Source organism: Larus michahellis, chromosome 2, assembly GCF_964199755.1.
Source record: "Larus michahellis chromosome 2, bLarMic1.1, whole genome shotgun sequence".
Classification (NCBI taxonomy): domain Eukaryota; kingdom Metazoa; phylum Chordata; class Aves; order Charadriiformes; family Laridae; genus Larus; species Larus michahellis.
This window is the reverse complement of record NC_133897.1, coordinates 19,582,868-19,600,750: the sequence shown is the minus strand read 5'-3', so window position 1 is coordinate 19,600,750 and position 17,883 is coordinate 19,582,868. Positions and strand designations below refer to the sequence as shown.

The following is a 17,883-nucleotide window of genomic DNA, read 5'->3' as shown; positions in this document are numbered from 1 at the left end:
TGATGTGAATCACCCATGGACTATGACACGTTTGCTCCACTTTGGCATTGAGACTGATTCCTGGCCTTTACTTTCTTAACCTTAATGTTTTTATGTGTTTAAGACCTTGCAGTCTATGAATCATTGTAATCTTCTGTTCTGCCAATACTTCACAAAACTCTACAATATAGAGTCCCAAAGTTCAACTTAATGGAGCTGATAGTAGTGCACTTCTAGTGCAGGGTGCTGGCCAGGAAAATAGCTGTCACCAAAGACAAGGCTGTTGTAGCCTTGAAAGCATGTGTAAGTTTAATTGTATTACGCTGTGATTTCACTTTAAATTATGTAAAATGAAGGTAATCAAATCCTTGAATTTCAGCATATATTTTCCAACAACAGGAACTATTACAGCATAGAGTATTTTTTCTAAAGCTCTTTCAGAGCTAGAAATTAAACTGAGCAAACTGCTAAGATTTTTAGTTGTCTGTTACTCTGATTCTTGCTGGGTCTTGTATTTGTGGCCCTTGTAGGGAAGCTGAGTAGACCAATTGGTCTGTTACATCATAATAAGCTTTCCCCGCTGATTCTTTGATGCAGTAACTTCAGGGCAGTTGCATTTACCTGAAGTTCCATTTGGGTTTGTGAATGGGCATTTACAGATTTACTGGGAAGGGACTTCCTATCATGCCAACAGAATGACAGTGACATTATTTATTTATCCTGCTATTTGTCTTGGAGCTGTATGCTGCTGTGAACCTTCCTTGTCCAATCAATAGCAATAGCAAAGTCCCTGGTGGCTTGCACGAGGTCTTTGGCATGCCTCCCTTTCCGAGAGCAGACTTCTCTCTGAAGTATGCCTTTCTTTTTGTTTTAAGGCTCTAAGTGTAAGCGCCAAAGAACTATTCCAAGCGTAAGCCCAATTTGTAGTGGAGGGACTTTTCAGCCAGGAGGGCTCGCAGAATTTCGTAGTGACAGTTATTTGCTTGATGAGCTCTTCACATCTGCGGAGAGCATTTGACCAATAGACAGGGCCAAGGTCTGGCGACTGAAACGTGGGTTTCGTGGCAGCTGGGATCTGTGTTCCAGTGTGCCTGTGTCTGAACCCCATTTTGACGCTGAAAACCAGTATAACTAAGGAGAAGCACTTTTGAAGATGAGAAAATTTTTTTTTTTTTAATTTTCACTCAAAGAGAAGGAAGAAATAGCTTAAATGAAGAAACTGGGAAAACAAACAATACCAGAAAAAATGTAGCATGAGAACTTTCAAATAACAGAAATAAAACTGTATGGGAAACCATATTCTAGGAAAAGTCTTGCATTTTTTACTGATTTTTTTACTGTTAAACTTTAATTTAATGGTAGCATTCTCAAAGAAACTTTATGTGCTGCTTTTTATGGGGTTTTTTGGCTGTGTCATGTGGTGGAAGCTGAACACAGATCATTCAGACTAAAACATATGCCTGTCCTTCTTTCTTTTCTTCATTTCTTTGGGCGAGAGTTGAAGGTTTATACCTCACAAGCAGCAGCCTTATGCTGTCAGCTTCTCTTTAGGACTTCGTGCTGTGAACACAGTCAGATTGCTTTCTGCCTTCCCTGTCCAAGACATGCCTCCCTCTGTCTGGTATAAAATCTTGACATTTTTCTCTGCCGTCTTCTCATCAATATCAATATAGCCGAAAAGAAACCTTGATCTCCTTCTGCTTCACTCTAAGACATGCCCGCTACTGCTTTCGTAGTTACTGTAGCAACCTGCTTGTTATCTAACATCATTTTGGACTCTGGAGCTCAGTTTGCCTCTGGCTATGTCTAAGCCTTACTGAACTCCTCCTGAGTTCCCTTTTAATCCATCTTTTCTGCTGGTCCACAGACCTAAAATTCTTGTCTCAGCTTGTTATCTTGTGCCTTGACTACTGCAATGTCCTTTCAGCTGGCCTTGGCAAATGCAGTCACGGCCTGCTCCTGCCCCTATCTATTCAGAATGATGCTGCAGATGATTTTCTGTCCTGCCACCTTGTGTTGTCCTCATTGCATCTTCTTGTTGACATTGTGCCAGAGCTACACCTCGTGGGTTTTGAACTCACACATGAGCTTTTCTCTGTCTCCTCGTGCCATTTCTTTGAAGCAGAAGTGTCAACACCAGCCTCCATCATCATCATCTTGTTAGATTTTTCAAAAAACCCGCCTTGTTCCCTTCATACTTTCCTCATGCTTGGTAGAAGAGGCTTTTTGAGACTGCCCCCTTCTCTCCGTATCAGGTCTTCAGATTCAAGTGCTGACGAAGTATGTGATGGGATACTGATAGCCTGGGACTCCTGATTGCCTGTTACGATATGTGATGTTGCCATGTTGTTCCATTGTTCCTCCCGTCTGCCCGTATCTGTCGGTTGTCCCTTATCTTAAACTATTAACTTTGTGGAAGAAGAACAGTCGTTTTTATTTTCTGCTTCTGCAGGGTCCACAATACCTTGAGGCTGACCTGGGTCTGGGGCTTTCAGCAATACGGTGGTAGGAAGAATAATTAAGTTACACATATCAGTATTTCCTTCAAAGGCAAATGTGCTCTTATTTCCATTACAATCCATGATCTAAACTTAATGAGAGATTACTTAGCATAATAAATTCTGAAGAGCTGAAAAATCTCGCCATTTTCGGGATCAGCATTTATCAGATCCAATCATAAGCTATTAGTTTGGAGCGGTTTAGCCACTAGGAGTTGGATTTAAAATCTTCAGAATTATGAGTTTTTGTTTGATTTGAAATTAGTATAATGATCTTCATCTATAGTTCATTTGCCTTCTCAGTCATGTGAATAATGAGATTTTTATCATCTTTATCAGATGTATTCTAACCCTTCTCTTCTTACATCATTCTCAGTTTGTTTCCTCTGAGACAGTACTAATCTTGAGCTTCGCAGTCAGGTTGGTTTTTTCCCCTGTAACTTACCATAAACTATTTCTTTCTACATGATTGAACTACAATTTATACAGACTGTTTTAGTCAGCTGTGGTATTATCTTCTGTAATAGGTGATGCCATGTTGAATAAAGGAGCTGAAATTCAGTTGAGGTGTTCTGAAGCTATTTGTAAACTAAATCAGGGGAAAATGCTAAATCAGCCCCACCTCCTCGTTGTAAAGTTTGGGTTTGCATTCCATCAGATTTTTTTGTATATTCCGTTTAATCTCTTGCTGATTAAACAACTGTCAATATTAAAGTGCATTTTATTCTTGAAGACCATAATGCCTTTTCATCTTCCCTTCTTTGTATTTCTGCATTAATTAAATGCATAATCTAATGAAACGGGCCCTTTAAGTGATCCAGAATTTTGATGATCATCATTTTACATATTCAGCTTTTAAATTAGCCACAAGGATGTGAACAGGCTGAAATTGAACTTAGGCGTTATTTACCTCATTACTGATTTTCCTTCAACTACATATTCATCACTGTTTGGCGAGAACCAGGTATCTTGATCTAAGCAGTAAGTCCCCAAGGAAGGAATTCCTGCTCTTAGAAGAAAAGATGTCCCTGGAACATTAACCATTTTCACTGCGAGGGTTCTTCACCAACAAATACTGTTTTTTCAAGTATGTGTCTTGTAGGTGGTGTAGTGCAACTTATATGCAGCAGGACCCATGTTTCAAAATGCAGAATACTTCATCATGATACATCATAACGGGTTCCTACACTTGTATAACAGAAAGGATCAAGGGCCACGCGAACTGAAAAATAAAGTATTTGGGGACTTCTTGGGTCCCTGACATCTTGTGCACTTTTAATGAAATTGATTTATGATTGATGGCTGCTTGACCTTTGCTTTTCGTGATTTTTTTTCCAAGTGAAAAGTAAATTTAATAGTTATATTCTATTTGAGCTCAGCTATAACTAGTAATAGAAAAAAAATTGACCTTTCTGTAAGTATTCTTTAAAGGGAAGTGGAAAAACGTGAGGATTATATTTATTTGGTTTAGGAATACTGCACAAAACCTGCAAATGCCAGAAAATTCTGACAATTTGCCAATACAGCTTAAGTGGCAGTACATAACTCTAGGCCTATCTTTGGAAAATTGGCCTTTGCTATGAAATTTACTGTATTTGCAATCCATATTCTATTAGGAGGCTACTATTCAAATGGAACAATTATCATTAAAAGTATTTGTCAGTGTGGTAAGAGGTTGAACAGGACACAGAATTTCATCTTGATTATTTTACAAAAAAATTTCAAAAGAGGTACAACCCTTTCTTCTTTGTAGTGAAGAGTGTTTCCTGCAGCTAGCTGGGAATGGGTTGCCTGAATTTTGTACGTCAACCAACAACAAGGAAACGAAAGCATAGTCTTGTTATGACATTTCAAATTTCCTTTTTCCTGAGTAGCAGTCTTAGCCAGTCCCTGAATTTATTATCAAGAAATTAAAAAAAAGATGACAGCACCATTCCGGAGTATCTAACTGAGGCTTCAGGGGACTCCTTCCAGTTGCTTTTGTGCCCATTCTTTAATCCCTAGTAGTCCTTGTCCAGGTGCAAATAATATTAAGATAACCACCACAATGAAAAGCAGTTCCACTTTTTTTCTGCTCTTAATGTCGGTGGCTGCCTGGGAACTGTCAGGTCCAGCTTTTCTCTCTTAGCAGAGGAGCCACACATCTTGCTCGCTGTAGCTCAACCTCATGGAGAGAAAGACAGATCTCTATATTCTATTTCTTAAAGATAAATTTAAAGTGAAATAAAATTTCTGAAAATTAGCACTTTAGTTTTTCCACACAAATTCTTCACTGAAAAAGATAACAATGTGTTTGTAATTGGGAAAAGTTCTATGGGATAAGAGGCAGGAAAAAGGTTCAATGGACTTTAGAAAAACAGTGCATGGAAACAAAAGCGAAAATATACTGAAAACATTTTTCTGCTGGGAAGACATATTTTAGTAAGAAAAGGAACTGGTAGTAAACCATTTCAGTCAGCTCTGCGTCAGACCAGATATCTTCAACTTGACAAAATCTCCTCTCCCATCTGTCGTTTGATAGAAGAACCACCTATACCAGGAAACAAGAATTTGAACAGGAAGGGTTTTCAGTGAAGTAAGGCACAGATTGAGGAATACAATCCAATAACTTCTCATCACGTCTCCTGTGTCCACGTGTGCAGAGTGGAGTGGATCTGTCGGATCTGCACCACAAGGGTCACGCCAGAGCTACTCCTTGGAGCACCAGAGAAGCGAGCGCGCGGCCATCGCATGACCTTTAGCTAAGCTTTTTGTTCCACTTGTTTTGAGACAGTTTTGCACAATTTATCTAGTCGCTTCAAATACATCAGCTTAGCACAGCAGAGCAAACCTGTATCTGTTCTCTGTGTTTCTTTGCTTCTGTACCATTTTGTCACGTATCTGTATGTGCTTTCTAGCTGTACGTTGAGTGGTGGATATCCTTTACAGTTTACTAAATATGAATGTGTTGTATTCAAAGTTGGGATCAAAACCGGAATCTATCCTCACTTTTTTCTAATAATTTCTTGTAGGCCTTGTTTATCTGTAAGGCAAGCTTGCATTCTGGTAGTAAGCCACCTTAGCAAATGGAAATTTTCTTTAAATCACAACCCCACTCAGTCATTCTTTATATTGTAAAAGTGGCAGAACTGTTTAATGAAAGTGAAAAAAAAATCAAAATATGCCAACCTTTTCCCCTCACTAGGTTTCCATGGTACCATGCTCATATAATACACAGTGACATGTGGCCCTGGAGAAATCTGAGTCTTCCTGGACTGACACCAAAAGTCTACAGTTCTGCTAATTCAGTGATGCACAATGTAGCAGATATGGAATTACTTTAATTTTATTTTGGCTTTTAATTTCTTCTTTTTTCTCCTCTCTGAAAATACTTTGACACTCACATCACTGACTTTGTGTGATGACGTTCAGAAATTCAATGCTACGTTATGCTGCTGTATTTCCTGGGTTGCTTAGGACCACAGACAACTGAAACACAGTATCTTCTACACTTGTTTATCCATCATTTTAGCTTTTTTTGATGCAACTTGGCCGACCGGGAAACTTTTAGTTTCCCTCACGCAAATAATTGTTAAGCATTTATTTATGACCCTTTAGCAGTGACCAAGAGGCATGTATGACTTTCCTTTTGTAATGTGATTTGCCACAGAAATGGTGTTGCTTTCTGAGATCCAGGGATAAGGAATGACTGTTTATCTCAAAGGCTACTAAAGTGATCTAGATCGTATGGATAGACTGAAGACTGGGCAAATCCCAAGGCATAAAGCAGCTCTTCACAAGCAGTATTTTTTACATGCCTGGTCGAGTAAATGTGCTCTGTTAAGGCAATTGGTAGGGGGCAACAGAAGGTAAGACTGGGGATACTTGGTCTGTGCTATCTAGGAACTCCCCACCCCCTCATGAGTTTCACAGGCAATCTACAGTAAATCTCCAAGTTGAGAGGTGGACTGGCAATAGCATGCATGGAGCTGATGAATAGTTCCTTCCTACCATGGAGAAAGCCTCAGGAGCAAACCAAACAGTGCAGTAACACTGGAATCCTGCTTTGGAAGTGTTGTGACATGAATGTCACCTGGCTTTACCTGTTCTTCTGCAGTGACACCTGAGAGTTAGACTATGTGTGCTTTCTCCTCAGCTTTCGTACTCACCATTTCAATTTTTCTCCAGGAGTTGCCCTCTTGTTTTTGTCAGTTTCTTTATGAAGGAGGTGAAGATAATACCAAGAATAGAGAATGCAATTCCATTTTTATGTTCCAGACACGTGCAGTTGCAGCTCCCTCAGATCCAAAACTGGAACTGATAGTTGGATAGATAAAAAACTCTGTCTGAAACTTCTGTTGAAGTCTCTGGTTTCCAAAGCAGGCATTAGCCCCAGTCTGGCTGGTTTGGATGAGTCCTGTGAGTTACTCCGCATTAAAGGGGTGCTTCAGACCGATGGTGGATGGCTTTCTTCCTGTAATGGTGTTTTGGCGTTGTTTTTATTAATGAGAAAAGATATATAAGAAAGTTAGAAAATAGCTGTATTTCTCTAATAAGCAGTGAATGAGGCTTTCCATAAAGGAATTGCTCCAGAGAGAGCGCTAGGTTTGCTTCACAGGAGAGAAGTAATGAACCAGCCTCTACTTCCTTGTCTTCCTAATTCAGAATATTTGTGTGTGCTAAACTGAGATTGAAAACACAGTTAATAAGAAAAATGCCTCTGTCTTTCTATGTGTTTGGACCACACCAAGATCTGTCAAGGTCTCCTTTCTTACAGGGCTGTCTCGGACCCCAGCACCCTGATTTTGCTTTCCGTGCCCTTGCCCCCAAGTCTCTGTCTCCTCTCCATCAGCGCATCTTGCTTGACTAACCAAAAGACTCTGCCATGGAGTTACTGTTACCTGCTATTATGTCTTGTCTTCCAAGGGGAAGCCTACAAAAGCAATTTCTGTGTAGCTGCTCCTGAACTTGTTTATAGACTGAACATGCTACATCACGTAGCATGGCAGGGGGTTGGAACTAGATGATCTTTAAGGTCTCTTCCAACCTAAACCGTTCTGTGATTCTATGTCATTTGCCATGACTCTGACTCTGTACCTGGGTGCAGAGTTGCAGTCAAATCCTGAATCTCACACGGAAGTGATAACTGACCCCTGAGCCACTCAAGACCATGAGTATTTCTTTGTGAATAGTTTTAACAGTTTACTTAAAGTAAACTTACTTAAAGTAAACTTACTTAAAGTAAACTAATAGTTTACTTTAGATCACCAACACCCATTTAACTTTGAGTAGTTGCTGAAATGCAAAACGGTCAGTAGCATCTCACCACGGTTAGTAGCTGAGAGGAGGAGTTGCTGTGAGTATTTCTAGTGTCTTCCTCCTTGAGTTGGAGTGCTGGTCCAGTCTAGAGGGGCTGTATAACATGAGGGGATGTGCTCAGCTGTGAGTGCTGTGCCACTGCCTAAGTCACCCTAGGTTACCTGAACTCACTTTTTCCATAAATGCCTCTCGAAGTACATTACAGACAGATGCAAGACATTTTACTGCTCTAGCATGCTGATTTTTCTGTGTAGGTGTAACATTACATACCCAGTGAGTTAGAAGTTACCAAGCCAATCAAACAGGGGCCTTTATGTCACAGAATCATAGAATAGCCTAGGTTGGAAGGGACCTTTCAGATCATCTAGTCCAACCATCAACCTAACTCTGACAAAAACCATCACTAAACCATATGTCTAGGCACTATGTCTACCCGTCTTTTACATACCTGTAAGGATGGTGGCTCAAACACCTCCCTGGGCAGCCCTGTCTCCTCACACTAATTTGTTATTTGCATTTACTACTACGTACCTAAACTTATCTTGCATTTTGCTAGTTGGCCCTTTTGATAGCTTCCTATGAAACACCTGATTGCAATTCACTTGAATTTCTCTCATGGCTGCCAATTTGCATCAGATTTCTTGGAATTGGCTTAGTGGGCTTTATTGCTCACTGCAGAACTGAAGGACGGTAGCTAGTCTCTTAAAAAATTCTGGCTTGGGATGAGGAAGACGGTTGAGACCAGTACATACCTGGTCTTGACCTTTAGTGTAATACATGCTATACTATTTTAGTTGCTTCCTTTTGGTTCGAGTCCAGTGTTTCTGGATGGAGGCTGGATTGAAGCTAATGCCTAGTTCAATGATTATTTTTCCTCCTTTGGCTTATCGCTCATCATCATCATATTTTTTTTTTTCTTAACCAAGATCTCAGTTAATTAAAAAGCAAACAAAGCTAGAGAATGTAGAAAATGAATGGTAGAGGTAGCTAAGCTAAGTCTGAAAGTTAGTATGAAGCTAGAAGCAAAATAAATTGCAATATCACTTAGGTGTCAGCAATATGTAACCATGAAGTGAGACAGGGAAAACCAGAAAGGACAGTTTTACTGACACAAATAAGTAAACATAGAAATAAAACCCCGAAAGGGAAATGAGCACACAGACTAAGCGGCGGTAAACAAACTGTACACAAGATGAACAGCCAGAGAAATAAATAAGCAAAACCAAAATAAATGCCAACAAGCAAGGCAGATGCAAAAAAACAAGCAGCTGTTAAGGAAGGGAAAAATACATTGAGCAAATGTTACATGCAAGGGGAAGAAAATACCACTGCATAGAATTTTAGGGCTGTATCCTAAAATGCCCTGATTTCTTTGAATTGCATTGGAGAATTTTAATTGTGCAGACAGTATAGGTAGGCACGACTTGGTGGAGGCTTTGGGTTTTCGTTGTTTTCCATTCTTTCATTTTTTTCTTAAAAGAGGAAAGGCTTTTTTCCTTTAGCTATGTGGGCGTATTCACTGCTGTGTATGTTGCAGATTCCCATAAAGTCAAGCAATTCTGTTGCTGCCCACAGCCATGCCTTACGGGCCTGTATTTGCAAAGTCTGTACAGTAAAGAATTCAATTTTTGTTGGAAAAATTGGTGCTCAGAGACTGGTGGAAATACAGTCTATCAAATATAGAATATCTTTATTTAGTAAATAGATTTAAAAAACATCCTGGTTTAAGTTTGGTTTTCCCCTCTTTAGCCATTCCCTGCTATTAAAACTTCAGTGCTGGATGAAGACTTTACTTCCCGGATCTTACCTCTTGGGCTATAATGGGGATTATTGGAAGAAAGAAGTCATATATATATTTTTTTTAAATCAATGTGCGTGTTTTTTCTAAACCAAAAGCTTTCATGTTACTTTTTTGTTATTAAAATACCTGCTTTTCTTTGCAGTAGAGAAAATAAACAATTAGAGTTTCAAAAATGTACTTTGGGAGAATTACGATGCTTCCATTTCCATACCATTTGTTTGTTTTCTCTACACTTATGCAAAAATACTTCTTTGATTGTACAATTTCTTATTTGAAGTTTTGTGCTTTTCTTCATCGCCATGGATGGCATTCATCTCTGCCAGAACGTCTCTCTGTTGGCTGAAGAATCCTGTTGTGGAGAGCTGTGGTACCTGTAAATCTTGGGTTAAGACCCCCATTCTCCAGGTATCAAAGACTGAGAGAAAAGCACAGTCAAAACCTGGATTCGAGCTCATCTTGAATTCCAGTGTTGCTCTGTAAGCCACATTTCTTTTAGGGCAGGAAACAGAAGTGCATAGACAGAATTCATAGAGAATGGTTCCTACCAGAACACAGGTGAGAAGAATATCAGGGATTAATTCATTGTTTTGGAAGAAGAGCTGGAAACGCTGAAGTTCTTTGCCCCTGCGGCAGGTTATCTTATGATTATGCTGCCCAGAAAAAATTGCTCTGATTCCACTGTAATTCGATGAGAAAAGACTGATTAGGATGTGAAAGACATGTTTAAAAAAGGATGTTCACACAGAAGCTGTTTGAAGACCAGCCTTTTTAGATCATTTACATCTTCCCTGTATGATATGCATTTCAGCAACTTTCTCCGCCATTCTGTCATATGCCGATGCATTGTACACAATAAGAAGAAAAAGCTTCTTCAGTGCTTGAGTATTGAGTGATCATGAGAGACGCTGAGTTCACTAATCTCTGCCAGTGTGTTGTATGGTGTTGGGCAAGACCCCTCTGCATTAATTCCCAGTGAGTAAAGTGCCGTTGTCTTACAGAGATGTTGTGAAGAAATACTCTATCAAAACATGTGGAGCTTCCAGCTATGGCAGAGTCAGGGCCACATAAGGAATCTTGTGGACATGGTCCTATAGTGCTTTTAGAACATTTATGATATAGTGCTGGAAAATTTACATCACAAAGCGTGAAATCCATGTTATCGGAGGCGGATTTTAAACCTTTTTTAAGCTTCTCTTTTTCATCTACTGCACGCGAGATTTGTGTCTCGCTCAGGCTAAATTTATGTGTTCAGTAGAAATGTGAACTAACTCATACTGGCATTTATAGTTTGTAAAAATATTTGCACTTTCTATTATACGTGTCAAAGCAGTGTGCATGATCCATAGCTTTGAACGTTTAAGCTATAAAATAATTGGGAGTCTAGTCACTTCTTAATTAAAATAACCTGGAATTATTCCATTTAATGACTTCATAACTGGCATCTAAGCTTCTGCTTCCAGCTTTTTGCTGTTATATTAGATCAGAACAGAAGTGTCTGCAGAAAGCAATCTTGAAAAGTTGTCTGTATGTATTGATTTTTATAGTACCATTTGAAAAAGTTGAAATCATCTGAATACAGAAATACGGGTACATAAACAATTTTATTACAGCAGCCATAAAAGATAGTATCATCCCTTTGTGTCTTTGTTTATTTTTTAGTGATGTTTATAACAAATGAGTGTCTCACAAATGCAGAATCAATGTGTTTTGGGCATTTTTTTGTCTGTTGATGTATATATGCTTTGTGATTGTCTCTCTGGAGCATTCTTCTAGATTAAGTGAGGCCGGGCTGTTATACGGGGAAGTGCAGTGCGGGAGTGCTGGACCCTCTTTACATTAGCAGATAGGTGGGTGAGGCTGCTCATCTATCCAAGAAATAAATTATATGAAGTACTGACTCAGTTGAATTTGATACGTCATTGGACAATGGGATCACTTGAGCCTAAGAAACCTGACACGGGCATTTCACTTACCAGTTTCCCAGCTTTTTTGCATTTGGGATTGTGTTTATGCTTTCCCCAACATAATAATAGAGAAAAAAAAATAAATTAATTTGTGTTCTTGAAACAAATGCCTTGCATTGCGGGAACCCAATGTAAATAGAAGCTGCACTTGTGGGTCGATAGTCACGTTTCAGCAATTGCTAAGGCAGGCGTTGCATTTTATTCAGAAAAATAGTTACAGTATTTTAGCTACTTGCTGGTGTTTCATTTTGCTTTACTTTTAAGAAACATTTCATGGAAGCTTATCAGTTCCATGAAAATTTTGGGAAATATTTATGTCTCAGTTTCAGGGTGCAATTTTAGGGAGAGGTAGCAGAACAGTTTGCAACCCTTAATATGAAACTCTTAACATGAAAATCTAAGGTTAAGATCCACAAGGAAAAGTGAAAGAGTTGGAAAAGTCTAGAAAAGATGATTCGCAAATGCATGAAAAATTCTGGCCAAAAAATAAGGAAATAAGGTGTGCTGCCAAGATTTTCCTGGGAAAATCTTGCAGTGGTTGAAGCAAATAGCCACCGTTATCATCTTAAGACCAGTGGAAAACCATTCATAATCCTCACTCCAGGTTTTAACTGTGGCTTAAATAGCATCAGTAGCACAAGGTAGTGTTTTCTTTGACACAAGCTTTGATGTGAATACCCGTTGGAAGTAACTTCTCGTGATAATTTTTGAGGTGGGCACTTGTGTAGGATGTTGATGACATCTCTGCTGCAAAATTTCACCATTGCTAGAAATTAGGTAGCTCCGTAATTGTCTCATATTAAAAAGGCATCCTGAAAATTTTCTCAGTGTCTTTCAACCTGTGTTTGGTACATTAGATGTTGTAAAAGTGACTAGTTGAAAAAATGAATGATTAAATAGGAAATATGAGTAAGATTATAGATTCACCAAAAAGCTGAATTTTTATCTAGAAAATTCCACCAGTTTTTGCAAGCAGAAACTGGACCGCAGGTCGCCAGAAATTTGTCTGTAAGTCCATTCATCTAAGAGATTTAATTTTTTTATGATTGTCTTCTGAAAGATAAACTACTCCCATCTAAAACCATTAGAGAGATTCCAGCCCACATGAGGATTTTATGATTCAAAAGAAGGGGAGTTTTCAAAAGATTTTTGGCAAAGCCTCTTCTGCTGTCCTGTCTGCCTGCGTTGCTTGCAGTTGGGAAAGGACTGTATTCTTGTGGAACAGCGTATGAAACAATATCTCAGGGAAAGGGGATGGTTAAAGAAATGGGAAGCAGTGTTGATGTTTTGTCTTTAAGGTAAGGCACAGATGCACTATACATAAATCATCAAACTCATTGCGATACACTTGGTATTAGGAAAAAGAATTATTATTTTTTTTTAATTTTAAAAAGTAAGAGAACTACGATGGAGAGATTGCATTAGATTCAGTGAGGAAATGGCATGATATTTTGCAATCCTGACAAGTTCCTATCTGAATCTACAAAACTTCAGGAAAAATAAATGTGCTTTCAACCTAAGAGCACACTCTGTATTTGGTAAAATTGTAGATTATTCTTACGTTTTATAGAAGCCAAGTCATTAACATCAAATAAGTCAAAATGTTCGAAGGACTTCTTGAAATTTAAATAGTACAGAACAAATCCTGCAGTTAAATTCAGATATGTAATTCCCATGATCCATAATTCTTCACACTTGAGAGCAGTTTTAGCAGTTTCAAAACGTATCCAGGTAATGTGTGTTGAATAGTATTTAACATAGGAAAAAGTGATTTTTTTAAATTAGGTTTTGTAAAACACAACCATTGTAATGGGTCTGTGAATTAAAGAAAGTGGAGCATGCCGATATGACAGACAGCTTAATACTGTGCTTTAATAAGCGTTACTGTGGAAGCGTTATACTGACAAAAGTGAAGGTGCCTTTTGCAAAGAACCCAGCATCTAAATGGCACACAGAATTTTCCAATATTTTGTGTTGTTTTTTTGTCTTCTAGAGTATCAGGGCTTCAGGGCTGGTGCTGTTGGAAACCATTCTTTTTGGATCACTTCTTCTGTACTTCCCGGTAAGTCAAGCTATAAGTTTTTTGAAAAATTATATCCTTGCCAACATTTTAAAACATTGTATGAATCACCTAGGTGAAAATAAAAATGTCAAAACTCTATGTAATGATTAGTTTAATCTGACTATAAAATGTGCCGTCTTCTGTGAATATTCCTAAGAACACTTGAATGTTTTACTATATTTGTAATAATTCTTCATTTTCAGTTTAGGGAACTTTCCAGTGGTTTTTTCCTCCGAAGATTTTAGGTATTCTGGGTTAAGCTGAGGTTTTGCTTTGAAAGACTCTCTAAACTATGCTATGGGAAAAATATGCAAGGTGTGTAAAATGAAGACACTGATTATATGAACTATTTCTCTGGAACGTAGTACAAAGGGGAGTATTTATTTCAGTGTATTACCGGCATATATTTTGATGTTTCTGAAGCTACGTGACATCTGCAATACCATGTATTTGGGAAAATGAAATGGTATTATCCATACGCTGTAAGTGTGGGGAGGGAAAGTAATTTCACAGTCACATAAAGACTGTATCACCAAACACATAGAAATATAGATCCTTTCTCTTTTCAACAATCCCAGAAAACCTGAGTTTGTTAATTGCCACATAAACCCAATATAATGACTAGATAAATGAAGACACCAAAGTGTGAAGTGAATGAAGTTGATAGAAAGCATGCAGATCAGCAAACAGAAAAAAAGATAGAGATGTGGATTATTTTAAAATAAGTTTACATTCTCTTTTCCTCAGTAGTCAGAATCTTCTGTGCCTTTACAGACCATCATGTAGTTACTGAGAGACTGGCTAGAAAACAAAACTCCTTAGCAGTTGCAGAGCAAGTAGCGCATAAACTGCAGCAGAATGAGGTGTGAAGAATAATATAATAAACACAAATCCCAATGGAATTTCTATACATTATTTTTTGAACCATGTGGGCCTTTCAAGTCCTAAAGAAAAAGTATGTGCATTTCTAGGGTAGTTTTATGTGATTTTTCATATTTCACTTTGCAGATGTCAGGAAGAAAGAAGTTTTGATTTTTGCCATATTGTACAAATGCTTTTTACAACTTGCAATACCTCTCTCTGGGATTTTCAGATATTTCTTTCATATTCTTTTGCAGTGAGCAGAACAGAAAGCCCATGCACTGTTTCCTCAGCTGGTGTAGAAATGCTGTGAAGCATTTACAGAAGTACATAGCATAAAGCATAATGTGGAGGGTTGTTTCCTTTCCGTGGCCGTCTCCTCTTGGCTTTCCCAGAGAACCCTGGAGCCATGTCCTGGCTTCCCCAGGCAGAGGCTCCGTAAGAACCAGTCAGTGATTGTCCAACCTCAACTCCAAACTACGCCAGAAGCCCCATCATAGCTCTTGCTGTGTCTGCAGTCTGCTCACCTGTCAGTGATTCTTCAGGTTCTTTCCCAGTTCTTCTCTTGATCCTCTAACTGTGTTTCACAAGGGACAAACGTCCTTTGGTGGCTGTCTGTCTTCAGGTGCTCAGCATCAGGGATACTGAAATGCTCAGTGGAAAAAGACTTCTCTCTCAGCAGTTGACTTGAAGAAGAGCCACAGTGTTAGATGGAAGAGATGGCCCTCCGTAACCTTCAAACGCAGAGGGAGAAGAGAGGAAACGGAATGGAGCTAGGAGAGAGGGGTTTGATAACCGAAGCGTCCCCTCAGCTTTTCCCTGCTGCTTAAACCTTTCCCCCTTTTTTTTTCACTGACGTTAACAGTGTTAAATGTACAAGTACAAAACGACAGTTTGGCGTATTCTGAGGAAAAATCTTTTGCGGGAAATTCCTGATTAGCCTGTCTCCCAGTTGGGATGTAGATACTTGACTAGAGCTTGTCCTTCTCTGCACATCCCGTTCTCATACTATATAAACTGTCCACTGAGAACACATTCTGTTGGAAGATAATATGCAAAGCGTATGACCTGACTTGTCTCTTATAGCAGTTTTATGCTCCCACTCCCACACTCTTTGCTGGGGCCCTCTTTCTTTCTTACGCAGATAATTACTAATCAGCTGTTACTCCTACAGGATGAAACAAAAAAGAGAGAGATTTTATCATTTCTATTTTCAAGGTCTTAGGGGAGTGATGTAGAGAGTGTGATAGTGGGAGGTCGTATTAATGTTCAGACAGAGAAATTAATCCTGATTTCACCAACCACAAGAATATGGCTTTGTAAAAAACAAAGAAGATTGGGACTGATAACAGAAATATCAGGATTTCAATATCCCCGTCCCTCAATTCACTGCAAGGAAGATTTCATCAATTTCTCATCCAGGGCAAGCCAGTGGAACGATAGAAGTGTGAAGGCTGAAAAGTATAGACAGAGAGGTCTATTGTATAATGTTTAAGAAAGAAAAGCCTGTGTTTCTGCAAGATAGGAATTATGGGGTGTGAATCCTTGGAATGTGAACTCTTAACATTTTGCTGTACATGGACAGTATCTAAATGTACTCACCCGCTTCTTGTCTGGAAAAGGAGCACAAAGCAGAGCAGAAGCAGGATGGAATGAGAAAGAAAGAAAACCTGAGCTCCAAACGGAGCATCTCATTTGCACCAGCTGTCTTTCCCACACATGTTCATTTATAGCAAGGTATAGAGCATGGATTATCAATTATCATATTCGTTATAGGTCACATACATGCAAAGCAGATCTTTTTCCTGGTTCATATCCATTGTTTATTTACTTCCTGTTATTTGGTGTTTTTATTTGTTTCTGAGAAGAATTGGGAATATTCTGTAAGTCCGTGATGTGGTTCAAGAATTAATAACATGTATACAGAGGTATACAGTTGTTTCAACTACTTGATTTTGTCTTCATTTTATGATAAAGGAGTACATTAGAGTTTTAAGACTAATTAATAGAGATCTCACTTTTTATACACACAAATTAGGCTACGTTTTCCACAGCTAGCATGAAATACAAGGTAAAATATGGAATGGAGTTCACCAGTTTGGGCCAGACAAGCGTCACTGCAGTAAAGTATTCTCCTTTAACATAAGGCTGTTTTCCTTCTTGTATCTTTTCTTCTCCTATTGTGATTTGGAAGTTAAAACAAAAAAGCTTTACTTTAACATTCAACTAAGTGCAGAATTACACAGCTTGCCTTAATGCGTGTACAATGTAAAGAGGTAAAATGACAGCATTTTAGTTCTAAATAACTCAGATCTCTGTTCATTTAAGGATTCAGTGCAAAATTAAATTCTTACTTAAAAATCAAAATCCCCTTAGATTTTCTCAACACTGCTTTAAGTCTTTTGTATCTTTATAGTCTCCTTTTGCATCTTTCCTAATCCAGTCCTTTTCTAGATCCGTTCACCCAGTCTGCCTTGGATTGTTTTGAGAGCCTCCAGCATACAAATTTCTCTGTGTCCAGAAGGGCTTTATTGCATCTCTGACTTTCCCTACCCTCCAATTAAATGGAAACCAAAACCTACTTTGTTGCATCGCTTAATTTCTTTCACTAATTGTCATTGTTTTCATGTCTATATGCAGTAGTCTATTCACAGTGTAGCATCATTAATTGAAAAATAATATCACCAGCCAGCTGCTTTTGGGGAGAAAAACAGCTGTTACAATGCCCTTCGAACCAAACAGGGAGTGCAAATGATGGTCTCCACCAAAATTTATTATTCAAATTCTGCTATATTGATAACAACACACTGATCTTTCCGGAATTGTAAGCAGGCAGATGAGCTTTGTCTATTACAAATGCGTAGATTTTACCCAGCGGTTGCTGGGCAGCTCCCATTTCTGAGGCTCTCATTTCTTCTCTTTTCTTTAGTTCTCACAGTAACACCTCTGATTTCCCTTCACTTAGTCTTTCCAGTTATTGATGGACCTCCTCCAAATGAACACTGGTCTTTCTAATTGATTTTGCTTATATTTCTTTGTTCTTAGTTTTTGAAGGGAGGGACAAAACCAGATTGTCTTATGGAGGTGTCTCATAACTTCTATACTTGGCATCTGAGGGGAAGATTCCTATTCTTTTTTTTTTTTTTCCTATTCTTTTCCAGAAATACTGACTGTGGTGGAGGTTTTAGATCTTTCCTAACTCCGTATCTTGCTAATGCTTGTAACACATCTTGCATTAACACAGGTTTGAAAACTCTTTGCATGTTGCAAAGACCTTCAAATAAAACAAGCACAAACAGAATGTTGTGGTAGAGTAGCCTGTTAATTGCATTAGGGGCCAGATCTCAGCCGATTTTAGTCATCTGTAATGGACACAAGTTGGAAAATAAGAAATTCTGGTTAGATACCAGGAGACATTTT

The 17,883-nt window shown here is 38.6% G+C and overlaps 1 protein-coding gene across 2 annotated transcripts in view; it reads left to right on the top strand.

Annotated features, from left to right (window-relative positions):
* The window catches only part of GPR158 (G protein-coupled receptor 158), a 205,424-nt gene that overhangs the window by 108,285 nt on the left and 79,256 nt on the right, over nt 1-17,883 (top strand). For both annotated transcript variants that reach the window (XM_074574432.1, XM_074574431.1), the window contains exon 5: nt 13,534-13,602. In XM_074574432.1, coding sequence (XP_074430533.1) covers nt 13,534-13,602 — 69 coding nt within the window. The remainder of the gene's footprint in view (nt 1-13,533; nt 13,603-17,883) is intronic.